Source organism: Ambystoma mexicanum, chromosome 1q (assembly GCF_040938575.1).
Source record: "Ambystoma mexicanum isolate Mex_15411 chromosome 1q, UKY_AmexF1_1, whole genome shotgun sequence".
NCBI classification, from domain to species: domain Eukaryota; kingdom Metazoa; phylum Chordata; class Amphibia; order Caudata; family Ambystomatidae; genus Ambystoma; species Ambystoma mexicanum.
The window spans coordinates 1257098274-1257117064 of NC_090922.1; the positions used below are offsets into that span (position 1 = coordinate 1257098274).

At 47.5% G+C, this 18791-nt stretch overlaps 1 protein-coding gene across 1 annotated transcript in view; it reads right to left on the bottom strand.

Annotated features, from left to right (window-relative positions):
* Window positions 1–18791, bottom strand: part of HOOK1 (hook microtubule tethering protein 1) — a 1744708-nt gene that overhangs the window by 830417 nt on the left and 895500 nt on the right. Inside the window, exon 12 of the mRNA XM_069642072.1 lies at window positions 17654–17764. Within this exon, the coding sequence (XP_069498173.1) occupies window positions 17654–17764 (111 nt within the window). The remainder of the gene's footprint in view (window positions 1–17653; window positions 17765–18791) is intronic.

An 18791-nucleotide genomic window follows, 5' to 3' on the forward strand; every position in this document is an offset into this window, starting at 1 on the left:
GGACTAGGAGTAAGCTGGTCACTATGGTGAGTAACCTGGTAATACTCCTACGTCCCGTCCCCTTTCCTCCATACTTATGGGAGATTCCCAAGCACTCCTTGCAGGAACTATGGGTGGATGGAAATACCCCTTACTGAAACAGGTTCTTCAGCACAGCCTGGCCGAACTGAGCGTCAGCTCTAGAGCTCATATCGAGGCAGTAATGATTACAGAAAGCAGATGGGGAGGCCCAAGTAGCCGCTTTGGCGATGGACTCCCATGGAACGTACTTCTGAAAAGCAACCGCGGCTGCCTTGCCTCGCACCTGATGTGCATGGATACCTTTAGGAGGTTTCAGCTTTTGGACGGTGAAAGATTCCGTGATACAGGCGGCAATCCATCTGGAAATGGATGCCTTAGACGCCGGCTTGCCCTGGGCTTTACCGAAGGTCACAAACAGTTGGGAAGAGCTCTGAAGCTCGGAAGTCCTGTCCAGGTAGAACTTAAGAGCTCTTCGGACATCCAGGCAGTGTAGAACCCTTTCCGCCTCCGAGGCAGGGTTCGGAAAAAAGACCTGGAGGGAAATCGACTGATTTTAGAAGGAATTCGGTCACTATCTTTGGTAGGAAAGCTGGGTTTGTCCGAAGGACTACCATGTCCTTGTGAAAGACCAAGAAAGGATGCTCCACCGACAATGCCTGGAGCTCACTCACTCTCCTCGCTGACGTAACGGCTACCAGAAAGGACACTTTCCAGGACACGTACTTGAGGTCAACCGTAGCCATTGGTTCAAAGGGTTTAAGGCACAGCGCCGTCAGGGCTACATTTAGGTCCCAAGGCGGGTGCAGACTACGAACCGGAGGGTAGATGCGTGTCAAGCCAACAAAATGTCTCTTCACCACCATGTTAGTTAAAGAATAAGAACACCGGTCTGTAGAGAGGTAAGCGGAAACCGCTGAGAGATAAGTCCTGCAAGACAGGAGGATACGAAGGACAGCACCGTGTCAATCGTCGCCACCCTCGGGTTCAATTCTTTCTCCAAACACCAATGACAGAACCTGAGCCATTTACTCTTGTATTGGGATCTGGTCGAGGGTTTCCTGGCTGCCTGGATAATGCGCATGTTATCCGCAGACAAACCCAAATGCTTTAGAGCCTTGAACTCAGGCACCATGCCTCCAAGTTGAGCGATTGTGGGGAGGGGTGCCACATCTGCTGTTCCCCTTGGTGAAGAAGATCGGGAGTTACTGGTAACCTGATCGGCGGACACACCGACAGGTGTTGAAGTTCTGAGAACCAAAACCTGGCCGGCCACCACGGAGCTATCAGTAGAAGAGAACAGTTGACAGAGCTCTTCAACTTCCAAATTGCTTGATGAACTAGGGGAAGAGGTGGGAAGGCGTAAGCTCTCATGTTGTGCCATGGAATCTCGAGTGCGTCCCCCAGAGAGCAGGCTCCCAGCCCGCCTCTGAAGGCGTACGGAGGAAGCTTCTTGTTTACTGCCGTGGCGAAGAGGTCCACCTCCGGTGTTCCCCAACACGAGAAAATCCATGAGAGGATCTCCGCCTTCAACTCCCACTCATAGCTGACTGCTGTCTGCCGGCTGAGGGCATCCGCGGTGACATTCAGCCGGCCCGGGATGTGCACTGCAAGCAGCCAGACCCCATGAAGCACGGCCCACTCCCAAATCTGGATGGATAGATCCACAAGAGGTGGAGACTTCGTTCCCCCTTGCTTGTTTATGTAATACATTGACACTGCATTGTCCGTTCTTATGTGGACCACCTTGTGGACAATGAGCGGTCTGAACGCCTTGAGCGCCAGAAAAATCGCCAGAAGCTCCAAATGATTTATGTGCAGGAGTTTGTCCTGAGGTGACCAGAGGTCCGAGACCTGAAGAAGATCTAACGTCGCACCCCACCCGAAAAGGGAGGAGTCTGTCGTGATCGTCACCATGGGGCTTGGGTCCTGGAACCCCGCGCCCACTGACAGGTTGCTGAGAGATGACCACCAGTCCAGGTCCACTCTCATGGAGTCCGGAATCATTATCCGCTTGGAATCCGGGTCCACAGCCTGATGCCAGGCACTCCGAAGAGCCATCTGGGTCCATCTCATTTTGAGACGAGCAAGAGGAAGAGCCAGTACACACGAGGCCATGAGGCCCAGAAGCCTCTGGAACCACCAGGCCGACATGCTCTCCGACTGCGTAAACATCTGACACATGGCCAACAGATCCGCCATTCTGTCCCCGCGTCAGATACACACGGCAGTCTATCGTGTTCCAACGAAAACCCAGGAAAGTCAGGTCCTGTGAGACCGTCATGGAGGATTTCCGCCAGTTCACCGACAGCCCAAGATGGAACAGGAGCTGAAGGAGAGACTGGAGGTTGCCTGCTGCTGCCAACGGACAAGGGCTGCATAGGAGCCAGTCGTCCAAATAGGGATACACATGGATACCCTGAAGACGAAGATAGGCCGCAATCACCAACATCATCTTCGTGAAGACATGCAGCGCCGAACTGAGGCCAAAAGGAAGCACCCGAAACTGGAAGTGCTCCTCTCCCAAAGAGAAACGGAGGTATCTCCTGTGTGGATTCCAAATCAGGATATGCATGTACGCATCCTGAAGATCCACCACGCTGAGCCAATCGCCCGTCTGCAAAGAGGAGCGAATCTGGCCAGGCGTGATCATCTTGAATTTCTCTTGGGGTAGGAAAAGATTGAACTGGGAAAGGTCTAGGATCGTGCACAGGCCAGCCTGGTTGGGTTTGGGCACCATAAACAGCCGGGAGTAGAAGCCCTCCCTTCACTCCCCAAAGGGAACGGGTTCCACAGCTCTGAGGTGCAGAAGTTTCTGAACCTCGGCCTTGAGGGAGGGTGAGCCCGACAGCTGAAAAGGAGGGTTGAGGGGTGGGGTAGGGGGTAAAGGTAAGCGGAAGCCCGCTCGAGCGACTGACAAGACCCATCTGTCTTCTGTGATGGTCTGCCACGCCTCCCAATGAGACGCAATGCGTCCTCCCACCGGGGTCTTGTGCGAGCGCGGAAAACCCTCATTTGGCAGGTTTATCGGTGGCGGTGCCACCTGAACCTGATGAGGAGGCTGAGGAGCGGGAGAAATAGCGCGTACGCTGTTGTCTACGGCGGTTAATCCCTGCAGGAGTATCCACTCTGCGAGATTTGCGGTCGAGGAAGCCCCTAAAACCAGGAACGTCGTCCTTGCGACAACGGCCTTTGAGCCTTGAAGGGAGCTTTAACCAGAACAGACAATGATTTGGCCGTCTGCGTGCTGTCTTTGGTTTTGGTGAGCTCTACATCAGTAGAAGAGTGAAAAAGCTCCTTACCATCAAATGGAAGGTCTAGGACCTTGTCTTGCATCTCCTTTGAAAACTTAGTGGCATGCAGCCACGCTTGCCGCGAGGTATCAACCCCAAGCATCAGACCCCGAGCCAAGGTGTCTACGTGATGAGCCGCAGCCTCCAGGAGATCCTGGGCCAAGACCCTGGCATCGGAAAGGCCTCCTCTGAAATCCTCCAACTTCTCGACCAGAATGTGCTCCTCAAACTCCAACAGACCTCTCCACATCTGCATGTTAGCTGCCACCAGAATCAATTCTGCATTGGCCTGCCTGAGCTGCAAGGCCGAATTGGCATAGATTTTCCTCCCTAGGGAGTCCAGGAGCTTGTCCTCCTTTCCCAAGACCTGAGTAGCCGTCGCGGAGGAGGATGCTGCAGGTCTGAATTTCAACGTAGCCGCAGCCACCACTGTGGAGGAGGTAGGCGGACAAGATGACAAGGCCACTTCTTCTGAAGAATGTAGCCTGTACCTCGCGTCAATCTTTTTATTGACAAAAAGTCCCGAGTGTGGCTTTTCCCAAACTCTACAGACCTCGGCCAGATCGTTCTTCTGCAAGAACAGGCCGGTACGCTCCAAAGGAGACAAGGTGAACGCCCCAGAAAGCACGCCCTCCTGTGGAGCAGGTGCCTCGGGCACCGGAACATCTAAGAAACTCATCATGTCCAGCACCCGGTCATGGAAAGCTCTGATAGAGCGGGGAAGGTCCTCGTTATCCTGATCGCCTTGAGTGTCATCAGACAGGTCAGGATCCTGCTGAGCCGTGTCAGGCACTGCCTTGTTCACTGGGGACAATGGTGGCACAGGCGGAAGCGCAGGGGGAGGCACCACGGGCAAGGGAGGTGCCGGCGGAACCACCATCGGAACGGGTGGAGCCGGAGGAGCGGGTGGACATATCTCCTTGAAAAGCCCTTTGAAATATTCCCTCATGGGGTCGGTGCTCATAAGCGCTTGAAATTTACTGAAAAAAGCGTCCTCAGGAGATTGTTTCGGAACCTGAGGAGGCCTCTCATGAGGTGGACAAATCCAAGGACATAACGGAGAAGGGTGCCACAACGGCCCCTCCACCGACGAATCCAGATAAATCAAGGGAGCCGCCCCCACGGGCAATGAAACATTGTGCGGAAGAGGCATCCGGGCGTTCCAATCATAAACCAGCCGGTAAGGATGCGCACAAGGGACCTTAGGTTCACCCGAAGGACTGAACCCTACACCAGGGGCTGATGGCGTAGTTGTAGGGGTAGTACCTAAAATGGCTGCCGTGGTCATGGCGGGAACGGCCGCCATTTTGTCCTCATCTGAGGGGAACTGCGGCACGTGAGGAAGTGAGGCAGGGGTCCCCGTCGATGGGTCAGGGGTCTTAATTTTAGCCTTAACGTAAGGAACCTCGGCAGAGCCAGTACTATGAGGCCTGGAATGTTTCTGCGACATACCAACCGCCAACTGAGCCTTCGAAGGAAGGGCCTCGGCACTGCCGGTAAAAGAAGAAACCTTCTTCTTTGCCCCCTCAACAGATCTTGTATCACCACAAGAGCGGAAACGGTGCGCTGTCACCAACAGGGCCTTGCCCGGCCCCTCAGAACTGTTGGTATCCTTAGCCTCTGTACGAGGGACCTCGGACCTAGGCCCGGTAGAAGCCTTATCGGCACGGGCCTCGAACATCCGTTCGGTAACCTCAAGCCCAGCCAAGACCTCGGGGCGCACCCCGGTTTTGTTTTTGAGGGAAGCCGAAAGAGCGGCCTCAGAGCAAGTTCCGGTACCCTATGACTCATTAGAACTGGGTCTACAAACAGCCCCCACAGGAGGGGCCTCGGAGTGTACTCCGGTGTTCACAGGCCCCTTACAGAGACCCTCGGAGAAAACTCCGGTAGAATTATTAGGCCCGACAGGCACCTCAGGGCGAACCCCGGTAACAGAGCAATGAACGCCCCTCCCGGCTCGAGAGGAACCCGGAAAGGTATCCCCCGGCCGGGGTGCTCTGAAAAGTAAAGAACTTACCGGGCGTTTTTTCTTCTCGTCGATGAACGCCTGAAAATGCGAAGGAGGAGTTTGTCCGAACACCTCCTCCCACCGCTCCAACCGACGTTGAAGTGCCCGGACCGAAACGGAGTCACAGTAAAAACAGGAGTCCCAAAGGGGTTTCGGACCGAAACACTCTTAAAAAAAGAGGATGGGGATCCGCCCTCGCGAAGCGACGGTGACACGATGAACAGTCTGGAAAATCTAGTTTAAAAGACATAGACAGACTATTAAACAAACGCTAGCGAGAGCCAGAGAGGGAAAAAGGGAAGAAAATCTTCCGAGGATGCAAGTGCGTCCGGCCCCGATCGTGCAGAGAAAAGGACTGATGGGCGATGCGCGGGGCGGAGCCAAGGTGGGTGGGGTTACGGCCGCGTGCCGGGCCCCGTGCAGGAAAGAGAGGAGGGACACATTTTTGAAAAAAAGGTGGATGCTTTTTACAAAGTGCTCCGGTCCCATCCCAGAGGACGGAGAGATGTCCCATAAGTATGGAGGAAAGGGGACAGGACGTAGGAGTATAAACAACATAAACTTGGAAAGCTGATCCTGAGAAGCAAAGCCGACCGGATTAGCAAGAAGAACATAACGGGGCGTGGCAGCGACCGGAGCGAGTGGCAGCCGGATGACCCTTTTACTTAGTAAGGACCAAGCATCAAGAATTAACCACATCTCAAAGATACTTGGTCTGCGAAGAGAAGCGAGAGGTACCTGCAGCGGTATAAGACTGGTGCAACACATGTGAAGAGGAAGTGCCAAGCACAATTCACACTCTTGCCACCCATTTTGAAGTACCAGGAACATTCAGGCCGAAATATGTGGCGTATGAGAGTGCCGCAGTAGGGCTCTGTCCAGTACCTATCAGAATAACAGCACCTATTGAAGTACCGACATCTAAGAAAACCTGGACCGTAAGGTACCCATTGAGAAAACCATATCGACAAATGAGACAGAATGACGATCGTCAAAATGTAATACCCGAAGAAGCTAAGAAGATAATAAAGGAAGGCGAATTATGACGTCATAAGAACCCGGACTGACTCACATATAGAAGATATAACGACCTGAGAATGATGACAAACAAGACGAAACACTATGGATAAATGACATCTAGAACCCAAGATGAAGTAACGTATGCCAAAAGCGCGATGAAGATATTCAGTAGTTTAAATGTGTACATATGCAAAGTAACTGCAAGAAGCACAGAAATCGTGAGGCTTCCTTATGATTAGTAGTAAGATAGATTGCGGCAAGCACCACCTGTACATATAGCTACCTCAAGAATACTTTATATAGTATACTTCCACTACGCACAAGAGCAGAATCAACCAAAGGTTACTAAAGGTCTCAAGCATAGAGTTTCGCAGCAAACAAATCAAGAATTAAAGACGGAGAGAAACTCAGACGAAGGTAACCATGCCAAGAAGCAAAGGTCGTATCCCCTGAAATAGGCCACAATGGATACAATTAAAGAGAACAAGAACAGAGTATCCTGTTCAGGGAAGGTCAAGATAAGCCACAGATGGCAGACGACTGGCAGAATTAAATACAATATACGGAATTGCATGAAGGCAAGGCAGATTTTACGGTGTCGGAATCACATGACCAGACAAGCAGGAAGGGATGAAACTTTCACACCTACGCATGGACCTTTGCCATGCCCAGACGCCTTAACTTTCCCAGACCGAGAAGCAGACTCGAGGCAAACCACAAAGAAATAATTGACACATGACCACTGAGGTGATGATTGATTGTAACAATAATTGGAGGGAAGCTGGGGTGCAGACAAACTCCCTGCACCTGGCCGGCAATTCTGCACGCTGCTAAGTGCTAGTGGAAAAGTATGAGTGGGGTTGATGCCAATCCAGTCATAGTGGACCATGTAATCTAGGGTCCTATAGTTAGTAGAACCAATGAGACGTTGTACTTTCAGTGACGTTTACAGTAGCCATTTCGAAGGAAGGGCTTAGTTGCCCCACCTGACATTGTCTATCCAATCTCCTCTCCCCATTACCATATACAGATATAGTACCTATATTAAAGTTACCTTCCTAGAACCAATCAAGTTGCATGCAAAATTTTAAGAGTTACATGTCAGTGATGACGAGTTTTTGGTATAAATGTTATGTTTTTTCTGAAATTAATTGGAGTTGAAGCGAGAAGGAAGATCGAGCGATTGATGATATTCATTGAACTCCCCTTTTTTTGTACTTGTGATTAAACTGACTCCCTTTGCCAAACTATTGAGTTGTCGTTATTGATTTGGTGCAAGAGTACGAATCTGCATCCCCATCCATCTCAAGGGTGCTGCTGCTCATCTTAAAGTGTTGTTTGGAAACCCCTAGTCCTATGTGCCGGCTGGGGTCCATCTAGTACACATGGATTATGCGCTCACAATAAGTGAAGGACAAGTGGGGCAGCAGAGGATCGAGGAGTGCATGCAGCGCTATGTGGCTGAAGCGACTAGCGGGGACATTTAAGTGCAGTTGTTAGACTGCCTCTGCGGGAAATATGCAAACACTCCCTGTGGAAAGATTATCAGCCTTAAGTGAAGAAAATAACCCATTATTAGCCGTACTCTGAGTATTCTCAATCCAGTATACGAGCACTTTGGAGGCTGGACTCACTGTTGGAGGGAGCACAACTGAAGGGGTCACGCACGTAGGTGGCATGAACAAACATTATATATTTATATAGGACACAGAGGGAGTACTGACAAAGAAGTGTGCGCCTAAAACATAGTTGATAATTCGAGCTTCAACCACCCAATCATAACGTGACTAATCATTAGAAGATCACCCTTCATCCTCAAGGCCCCAAAGGCAAAGTTAAGACGTACACCATCAACAGCAAATCAAGACTCCCATGGTAAGAGTCCCATTATAGCACCTGACCGTCTTTTAGACCCTAGATCACCGGGATTATATTGCGAGAGACAGCACCTCTAAAACCCCAATACACAGTGCATCGTTTCAAACAGGTAGAGCACTTTTCCACAGATTCACTTGTTTCGTCTAAACACTGTATGGAGTAATGGGCACAGTGGGTTAACAGGCGACACAGTGGTCCTATTGCGGTGCGCATATGCATATCCTGGTGACCTCACCTCCTGCACTCAAGGCTGCGCATAGTGTACACTGGAAGCATGATGTGACAGTTGTTCCACCCCAGACTGTGTCCGGGGATTCCATCAACACCCCGATACTGAACCCCGCCACAGCCATTCTGGCGTGTTGTCACTCTGTCATATGGTGATTCACAAATCATGGCACTCCATGCATTTATAGCTGATCATCACAAATACAGAGGAGGCTGATTTCATGGTTGCCTCTCCGTTCCATTTTCTCCTTTTACAGCGCCACGGGGAGCAAGCCCCAATATTCCTTTGGACCCTACAGTGCCCAACCATTTAACATGCACTAGCAACGACTGTACACAACTCTATCATTACTTCAACCTAGAAGTAAGAAGCACTTCTCTTACTACTCCTGAGGCGCAGATCTCTCTGTGCTACACACAAGATTTGTCCTCACGCTTTTAGTCCCCTTTGAGGGATTCCACTCTGTCTTTTCTATTTAAGGCAGTTGATATATCTGCAGTCACCAAGAAACTAGTGCTTTGAACTTCTCCTATAACTCAAACAGGGGATCCAAGAGGTAAGAGGTTCTTTTCTCTTTACCTCAGAGGCTCAGACGTTTTTTGTTCAACATAAGACTCTGTCTCACGTCCTCATTTTAGTTATCCCATTCTTGTCTTTTTCCAAGGCAGTTGGATACTAGCAACCACCAAGAAACTGGTGTTCTTACTTCTCCTGCAATTGAAATAGGGATACGGCTCACAGGCCCTTCACCGTAGCAAAGTCTTGCACACAGTAAGCCCAGTGATATGCTACTATAACACTATCACTATTTAATCTTAAATTTAGCATTTATAGCTTCATCGTACTGAGCAATTATACTATGAGTTTACACACCTTTTGAACCACTCCACCGAATTGTCATTTCTCTGACAGAGACTATCAGGACACTCGTCTCTACTACTAATCCCACCATCCTGATAAAGGCCACCAAACTGCAAGCTTCAGTAATCAGCTTTACCCTTTTGTCCAAAACACAATAGTGTTGACGACTTTTCCACCATTTCAGTGTCCATCAACAACACTGATTTTTGTTCACTGTAACTCTGTATTTTGCCTACATGTTATTTGTAAATTAAGTCCTGTCGTTATACAAAAAGGAAAAAAATAAAAACATGTTCTATGTTCAATAAGTCCAGTCAATTTGACTGGACTTCTGTCATGTCCTCAGATCATTCCTTCGGCCATGTCCCGCCAACCACTCAGATAACCACCTTCTCCCAGTCACCTGTTTCCAGGGGCTCACGCAGGCATTCCAGTTTGGCTCGCGCGCTGGCGAAGCAATCGCCATACACCCTGCAGTCGCGCTTGCGGCCGTTTCTCCATTGGCAGTTGCCATGGAGATTAGGCAGCCGCTCGAGCAGGAAGACAAGTGCTCGTTCCGTTGCGACCCGATCACGTGACGTTATGCGGTCATGTGCCCCAGGCTCACGGTCACGTGATTCCATTCCGTGTCATATGACCAGGAAGTAACTGTATTTAAGCCGGGCAGTGCTGGTATACCGCGCTTCACAGCTGTTTTCCTCGGAGACCCTGTTTTGGCTGAATAAACCCGCTTACCTGGCTTCCTTGAATCTGGCTCTTGTTTTTGGACTTCTTGTGGATCACGTTCGGCTACGGCGACTTCGGCTCTCCTGTTCCTCACGGCTTCTGACCTCGGATTGAATCACGGACTTCTTCTGGATCTTGCTCTTTGTTCCTCCACTGGATTCGGACTGCCTTTCCTGGCTTCATACCTTGTTTTTGCTCAACGGACACCTTTTGGATTTCCCAGGCCGCATCCTTGTACAATAAATCATACTTCCCAAGTGGTAGTTGTCACCCAACTATCGAGGGACCACAACACTCTTCAGGTGGAGATTGGCTGAAAAACATCCTGACCTATCCTTTAGGGTGGATTCCTTGCCTACGTGAGTCCCAGAACCATCTCTCAGGTCCATCTTCCCTTTCATCAGATATCTGGTAAGAAACTGGCCATTCTTTGTTTTATGCATATAGTACCCTGCTTGCTTGGTATTTAATCATTGTATTTTTTACAGCTGCCTTGGGGCTCCTAGTTCTTCGGTTCCGGCCTCGGATCTCTCCACCTGTGGCCTCAAAGGTTGCACAGGGAGTGATTAGTGATTCTCCCTGTGCGGCACTTGGGGACGGAGGTCTCTTATATCTTCACGACTATCAACGTATAACAACTGTATTCATGTGTATTGTGTACAAAATTGTAAATTGGCAAGGGTCTCTGATTATTTTCACTATGACAAATAAATGTGCATTAAAGATCTTGGGGGCAAAAACCTTTTGACCCTCAGAAAAAACTAAAAACTAAAGGTTTTATCTTAATTGTGTAGTTATCTATCTATCAAAGTGGTGTAATCTCTCACCCTGATTATTGTGAGATTTTATAAGTAATGTTACAAGAGACACATGTATCAAGAAAAGATGTGAATCAGTTGAAAATACATGGCTATCAACATATCATACAATCCAATGATAAAAGGAAAGAAGGGAGGGGTGTTGATAGCCTTAAAAGCATGGCTGAGTCAGACCATCCTTGATCACAAATTCGACAAAGAGTGTTGATATACATTTATTAAAATACAACTAGATATACCATAGCCACACTCTATGTGCCAAACTTAGGACAAGACGTATTTTTACAACAAACCTTAGGTAAATTAGAGACGTTCACTGAAGGACAAATTAGCCTGACTGGGGATTTTAACAGGGCCTGGCACCCCCAGATTGATAGGAGTAGGGTGGGTCAGGCATACCAACGACTCCCAATGAATAAACTGAAAAAGATGATGTCAGATCTGTCATTAGTAAATGCCTGGAGTGAAATTCAACAGGGAGAGGAGGGTTATATATTTTATCCGTCAGTTCATCGCACGTTCTCAAGGATCGATTATGTGTGGGTCTCGTTATCGTTACTGGGGAATATTCAACAGATTAATATAGGTCCAATGACTCTGTCGGATCATGCACCATTAAAATAGCAATATTGGTAGACAAGGATGGATCAGGTTTATGGTGATGGACATTTCCTGATCAGGTTATAAACGATCAGGTGACGGGTAAAGAAATTTGTGATACAATTAAAGAATACTTTGAGCTCAATGGGGCTCAGGATACATCCGAAAAATGGGTTTGGGATGTGTTTAAAGCAACCATAAGGGAAGAACTAATTAAAAGTAAAGCCCAACGGGACAAAGTGTTAAAAGCAACCCAATTGGACCTGGAGACTAAAATAAAGGCAGTAATGAAGGAAATGGAAACCAATCAAGGCTCTCGCATTCGGAAAAAATATTGGCAATTGAGGGGACAGTTAGATCTCCCACAGACACGCCATGCTGAAAGAGCCCTGCTATACTTAAGACAACAATACTATGTCAAAGCAAACAAGGCTGATTCCTTATGCAAATGGTAAGAGGGAATTACAAATCTCAGATTCTACGGTTAGCTATCAATGGGAATTTGAGATTCGTGTAAGTAGGGGAACGAAACAAGGGTGCCCTTTATCTCCACTACTTATACGCATTGCATCTGAAACCTCTACTGCCCAGAATCAGAGAAGACAAGAATATCAAGGGTATCCAATTTGGGGAGAAGACCATAAAGTAATCGCTTTTGCATATAACTTATTATTAACATTGATGGAACCCCAGCCTCCTTAGTGGCTTTAATATTAGAACTGAAGCAATCTGGTTAAGTGGCAGGCTTAAATCAATTCTGATGAACTTCCAGATGGGCATGTAACAGGAGAATGGGTAGGTCTTGATAACCAATTTAAATCTACGACACAGGGCATGCATTATTTAGGGTTACAACTATCAGACTCCTTGGAATCAATGTATCGAATAAATTATCTTCCTCTTTTAGAATCAATGAAACAGTGGCTTACATTATGTAATTCTTTGACAACATCGTGGATGGGGAGAATAAATGTTATAAAAATGATATTTCTTCCAAAGATTTTGTATTTCTTTCAGGCACTACCAATAAAAGACATTCTGACATTTTTTAAGACGCTAAATAAGATCCTGAAAAACGATATCTGGCAGGGCAAAAAATCTAGGGTAGAATGGAAACTCATGATGACATCTGTGAAAAAGGGAGGTTTGGGGACACTGAACCTACAATTATATTATCAGGCTGCCCAACTGAGGATCATTAAGGAATGGTTTATAGGTGACCTAGAAAAGATTGGGTATGAATAGATAGAGCAATAGCTGGGAAACCTTTACAGGAAGTTTTATGGTGTCCAAAACAGGATCGACCCATCAACATGTACAAAAGTGAGATAACGGCTCTATTGGCACAGGTATGGGACACTATGGTGAAGTGCTCGAAGATCACTGCGTTTCCTTCTCCTTTCACCCCCTTATTTTGTAATCCCCAATTTACTAAGTATTTAAGAACTGGGAAGAAGCGGGATGTTTGAGGATGGGTGATATGTTTGAAAGCCAGGAGATCAGATCATTCCAGCAATGTAAACAGCTGTTGAAGTTGAACGAAAAGGAAAGATTAAGATATGTGCAATTACGCCACTGGTTAATGATTAACGAGCACTTTTGAGAAATATATTTCATCAAATTCAGGAGACAATCATATAGTAGGAGCTCTATACAAGATAATTAATGAGAACCCGACCCAGATAGAATGTAACTATATGAAATTATGGGGCAGAGATATGGGTGCTTCTATGAATATGACTCAGTGGTTGATGGCGTGGGAGAGAATCCCGAAACTGCTGTGAGCAATTCAAATACGAGAAATGTGTGTAAAGATATTAGTACAATTGCACCTAACACCGGAGAAACTCCATAATGACTATAAACCGGTGTCTGATAAATGTTGGCGGGATTGTACAGCAATTGGAACATGAGTTCATATTTGGTGGCAATGTCCGAAAATCAGGGAGTTCTGGGGGAAAGTAAATGAAGCAATGAAAGAGATTTTCGGTTTTCAACTATCCAGGGGTAAAGGGGAAGCGGTTGTCTCCCTGATAGCCCAAAAATGGAAACAACCTGTTACCCCCACAGAACATGAATGCCTACTGAAAATATGGGACTATGTCTCTTTGGAATGGGTTACTTATGCGATACAGGGGGAACAGAAGAAATGTAAGAATGATTGGCAACTTGAATTAGACTTTTTGCACAAAGACTATCGTGAAAATTGGTGCCCACAAAGAATACGGATTCTAGACTTGTTTAACTAAGGTGTTTAATATTAGTGACTAAATACAATGGGCCTCATTACGAGTCCGGCGGCAACCAGCCGTTATTTCCAGCTCGGTTATCGCAGGACTCGTATTACCATTCGGCCTCCGTTACTCCCGGAATTACATGGGCATTACGACCTTAGTGTCCTGGGAATTCCGGAGCCGGAATTCGGTAAATCCCCATTCCCATTGAGTCCCATAGGGGGTTTACCGCCACTGTTATTTCCGGACCGCCCGACCCGTAATGAGGCCCAAAGTCTATATTGCAAGCATGATGGCGGAGGGAGTTCTGGTGGGGAGGGAGGATAATTATGTTGACTTGGTTTTGTATTATGTTTTTTTTTTGCCACTGAAAAATATCAATTAAAAAATAAGATAGAAAAGGCATATCCGGGTGCTTTGCCTGCATGTCCTGGGTGAACCCTGAAGTTCTATTACATAGACGCTGCCTCATCACAGTGTCTGTAGCCATCAACTATGCCACACTGTCATCCATGTCAAGCCTAGACTGTGACATGTGTTGGGATGCTCTTGACCATCCTGGTCCAGGGCACCAAACTCCTCTTTACGTCCCCAGCCTGCAGATGCTTGGCAGCTTCCAAACTCACCAAATAGAGGTTAAAAGAAAATGTTGCCAGGGCACAGGAAGTGTTCACCACCCTCAGGGCAAGACTACCCGAGGTATAAAACTTCCTCTTCATGTGCCAAACTCTTGCTCTCTCTGACAGTAAGTAAATAGGGAAACATGAACGTCTTGAAATTGGCTGTCTCAGCTTAATCCACCAAGATCTCAGGAGAAGCATGAGAGAACAGAAGGGCCTAGTCACAAGGGGCAGGGTGGTGCTTCTTTGCAAAGTCTTGGCCAACTACCGAGACATAAGCAGGCTTCTCCCGAAATTCTAACACTGGGGCCTCTACTGACGGGTTAAAAGTTGGCATGGTCGGTCTCTCGTTAGGGGCCCTCATCCAAAATGTCCATAGGCTCGAATTGTACTTTCAACTGGAAGCGGCCACCTTGACCATTAGTTGTAGGAATTAAGCCTGTGGATTTCCCTGTGTTGGCGTCGGTAAGGTGTCCATGCCACTGGGCTCCTGTAGGTTGGAAGCCAACTGCAACTCCTCTGCCTCGCCACAGAACTCCTCTGGAAAGTCTCTCACTTCTCTAGGGTATAGAGGTTACAGGGTGATCCTCTTCGTCAATGATTATCCTATTTTTTGTATGAATGCGCTCCATAAGAAGTTGCCCATACTCTAGAGAACTCCAATCTTCATGGATCGGTGCCAACAGTACTGTGGCGGGTGGAGCTGGTGCCGGGCACTTGATGCCAGGGGCAGAAAGGGTCAGCAAAACAACAGGTCTTAATCTGTGAGAACCAGGGCTGAGCCCAAAGGTGTGTGATTGCAATCCTGCATAGGGTCCATGCCGGCTTGTTCAAGCGCATTGGACCCTGATGGCGCAGTCTGCAACAAGGTCAAAGCCGCTGGTGCCAGAGCCTTGGCGAAGATGTCAAGCATTTTTAGCCAAAATGCTTCCCTTTACTCCAGAGAGGAGGACTGGGAGGGAAGCAGTACTTTTGGAGATGTCTCTTCTGAGGAGGGCTTGGAGTGTTGACTCCTCTTTTGTGATAAACAAAGAAGGTTGGTGCCGAGAAGTACTGCGAGGTGACTGCAACCTCTTGCAGTGCTTCCTCCACTTCTTTTTGGTCTGGGGATCAATCTTCTTATTTCTTTTTCGTGGCCATGTACCGCGAGCGAGTCCTCTTCATACCATTTTCCTTGTGGAAAAGGGCAAAGGGCTTTGCAGCAGGAGTCCCGAAGTGTCTTTGGGTGCATAGACTGAAAGGACTTTTAGTCCTCCAGTTGTGTTGGTCCCTCAAACAATAGAGATAGAGATGCAGGATTCGGAATGATGCAAAACTCGAAGTAGCAAACAGAGTGTACAGAAAAAGGGTCATGGAGTGTTGCGCCTCAATATATGCTGGACAAGATGTCATACGCAGTGTGGGAGCATATAGGAGTTGAGCTGCAACCACTGGTGGCAGAAAAGTTTCACAAGAACAGTTGCACTTGAGATAGATTATCATAGATGAGGAATCCATTAGAAATGTAGTTCCACACCCCTGACCATGTAACTGGCAGACCTTTCTGTTCCACCTCAGATGGTATCAATCCTCAACCTCAGTTGTGCTTTCTTCCTTACCCAACTGCTGCTCTGACCAGCATACTCACCTTTTCCTTTTCCTCTTCCTCATCCGTCTCCCACACCACATGCACAGATACTGTGTAGACCTGGATGAGCTTGGAGGGGCTCTGGCCAGCCCAGGTTAAAGCTGGGGCTGTGGATTGAACATCCTCTTGGGTCAGTATCTGCCTAGAGCAGGGGCCGTCCACAAGCCACATCAGTGGCACCAGACCCCCTGACCCAGACCCCCTGACCCAGAAAAATAACATGCATCAGCACTTACAGGAGCGTGCTCACCTGACTTCCTGTCTCAGCCACCAGATTAACTGTCCTACCCTTTCAGTCACTCATTGATTGGCTGGGACAGGACAAGAGCAATTCCCGTTGTGGTTTTCACATGCACTCCCATTATCACAGCTCACCTCCCCATCCCAAAAACAGAGGAGCTCCCCCCTCTGGAAGTGCCACCATTCCCTCTTCCCTGCCCCAGTCCTTCTCCCGTGCTGTCCCTACCTCCCGCCGAATGGTGCTGTTCTTATCCTCTCTCCCAATGACTAAGTCCCAATTTTCCTAAGAAAAAACACACTGCCGCTGTTAGAAGCTGCCCCTCTGCCCCCCAGTACCCAGAGTGCTGCCAGCATCCTTTGTCTTTCCTGTGCCACCGTCCACAATCCCCCAAGTCACCCTGAGTGCCACCTCTCCCCTTGCTCCTCCACATCACTGTCCACCAAATACAAGCAACACCGCATCCCACCTCTGCCTCCCTAAAATACCACTACCCCCTTTTGTCACTGTCAGCCCCTTTGTTGCCCTCTGGCCTCTTCTGTTGCCCCAGCTCCCTTTAGCCCCTTTAGCCCCTTTTGTTGTCCTGTAAAGTCTCTTTTGTTGCCCCCTTTAGCCCCTTGTGTAGCCCCAGCCCCCATTAGTCTGTTTCCTTGTCCCAGCCCCCTGTAACCCCTTTAGTGCACCTCACTTTAACCTCTTTTCTTTTCCCCCAGCACCATTTGCTGCCGGGTTATTTAAGCCCCCTATGTTGCCCCAGCCACCTTTAGCCCCTGTGCTCTCCCCCAGCCCACTTTAGACACTTTTCTTGCCCCCAGTCACTTTTGCCCACCAGGCCCATTTTGTGACAAAGGCCCTTCTCCTGTTTCACACACTATCATAATCCCAGGCTCGGCCCTGACTCTCTCAGGTCTCTGCCATTGTTTCTATTGCTACTGATTCCTCCTTCACCACATCCAAAACAGCCTCCTTCTCCATCTCCATCTCTGCTGGTTACTTCCACCATCCGTAGTTGAAGGATGCATTCCTTAGCACACACCAAGCTTCCTCTCTGCCCGCCACCATTAACACATGCGTACCACCCATTTTCATGATCAGCATGTCCACCTCTTCCCCTCCATGGAGCTGTTAGGCTTAACATCAATGCATCCCACCACATAAGTCCTCCCACATTTTCCTTTGGAAAAACAGGAGCAAAAGTTCATGGACAAGTTAATTAAACCACTGGCTCAATTATGAAAATAAATAAGGAACAAAAGTAAAATAAAGTTGACATAAAAGGAAATCATAGGCGTGTATGCTAGATATTTGAGAAGGAGTTAGAGCAACAAAATTGACTACCGGGTACTTGTGATTGTACAAAGATAAGATTGGAAGGGGGATGAGTGTAGGACATTCACCCAAAACTAATCATGAGATGTCATATATATCGGCTCACTTTTGTGAAACGTGATAATAGTACAGCTTACATACATCTGCACCATACCTCTTTTTCTTTCACCAATGTATCTTGTTTTTCTTCAAGCAGCTTTATATCATATGCAAGGGAATCAGCCCTCTTGGATTCGACAGATAGTTTGCTGTGCAGATCTTCAACCTTTGGATATGAAACAGAAGCGTTTTTTTTGCAAGCCAATACAAATATGGATATACTCATACAGTGTGTTCCAAAAAAGCATTGTTAATGCATTATATCACAATTACTCATTTTAATTGCCCATGGTCACAACTAATTGGAAAAATCATATGCCACTATCATGATTTGTATAAATCATATACAGATCTCCAATATTGCTGTATTTTTTAGAAGTACATATATTTGAATATTCCCACCTGTTAGGCAGGGAAGCCAGGGATTTCATTTTGGGGTGGCCAAGAGAAGCTGCATCCCCATGGTTGTCATGTAAGAAGTGAAATTCCTCAGAAGCATGAGGCTATAGAAGGATGCATTTCCCAGGCCCAGCATTCACCCCAGTCTTTCGTAGCCTCCTTTACTTTGCCAAGAAACCTTTAACCTTACCTTCAAACTTACCTCGCCTACATTCACTTTGCCGGACATTTACTTTCTCATGCATTTACTTCTTCATGCCTTTACCTTGTCTGCATCTTCGCATTGTGAAGGTGGCAAACGATGTGGTTAAGGTTAGCTTAAGGTCAGGTTTAGGGGTGGGGTCAAGAGGAGAGGAATATGGTGTAGAAAACAAGGGGGATTATAATAGGTCTCCCCCCTGTAATGACAAAGTGAATGTTAAGAGAAGTGAAAGACAGGAGAAGAAATCATATGGAGAAGTGAAAGTGTCAAAGTAAATATATGGCGAAGTGAATGCAGGCGAAGTAAAGACATACATTCTTGCCCTAAAGTGTTCTGAAGTTATATATCACTGCAGCAGTGGTTTGAACACTTCTGGACTGTAAGTAATAAATCATACACATCACGTCTATTTTCTTCACCAAAAGCCCTATTATTGATGTCCTGGATTCCTTCCTATCAAATATGACCTAGGATGCTGAGTCCTCGCAGTCCCAATTTTGTCCCACCAGTGCTAATTTTATGTACATGATGACCAGTTAAAAGGTTGGTTATTTTTCCTGTGTTAATTGTGATAGGGCCTATCCAGAGATCA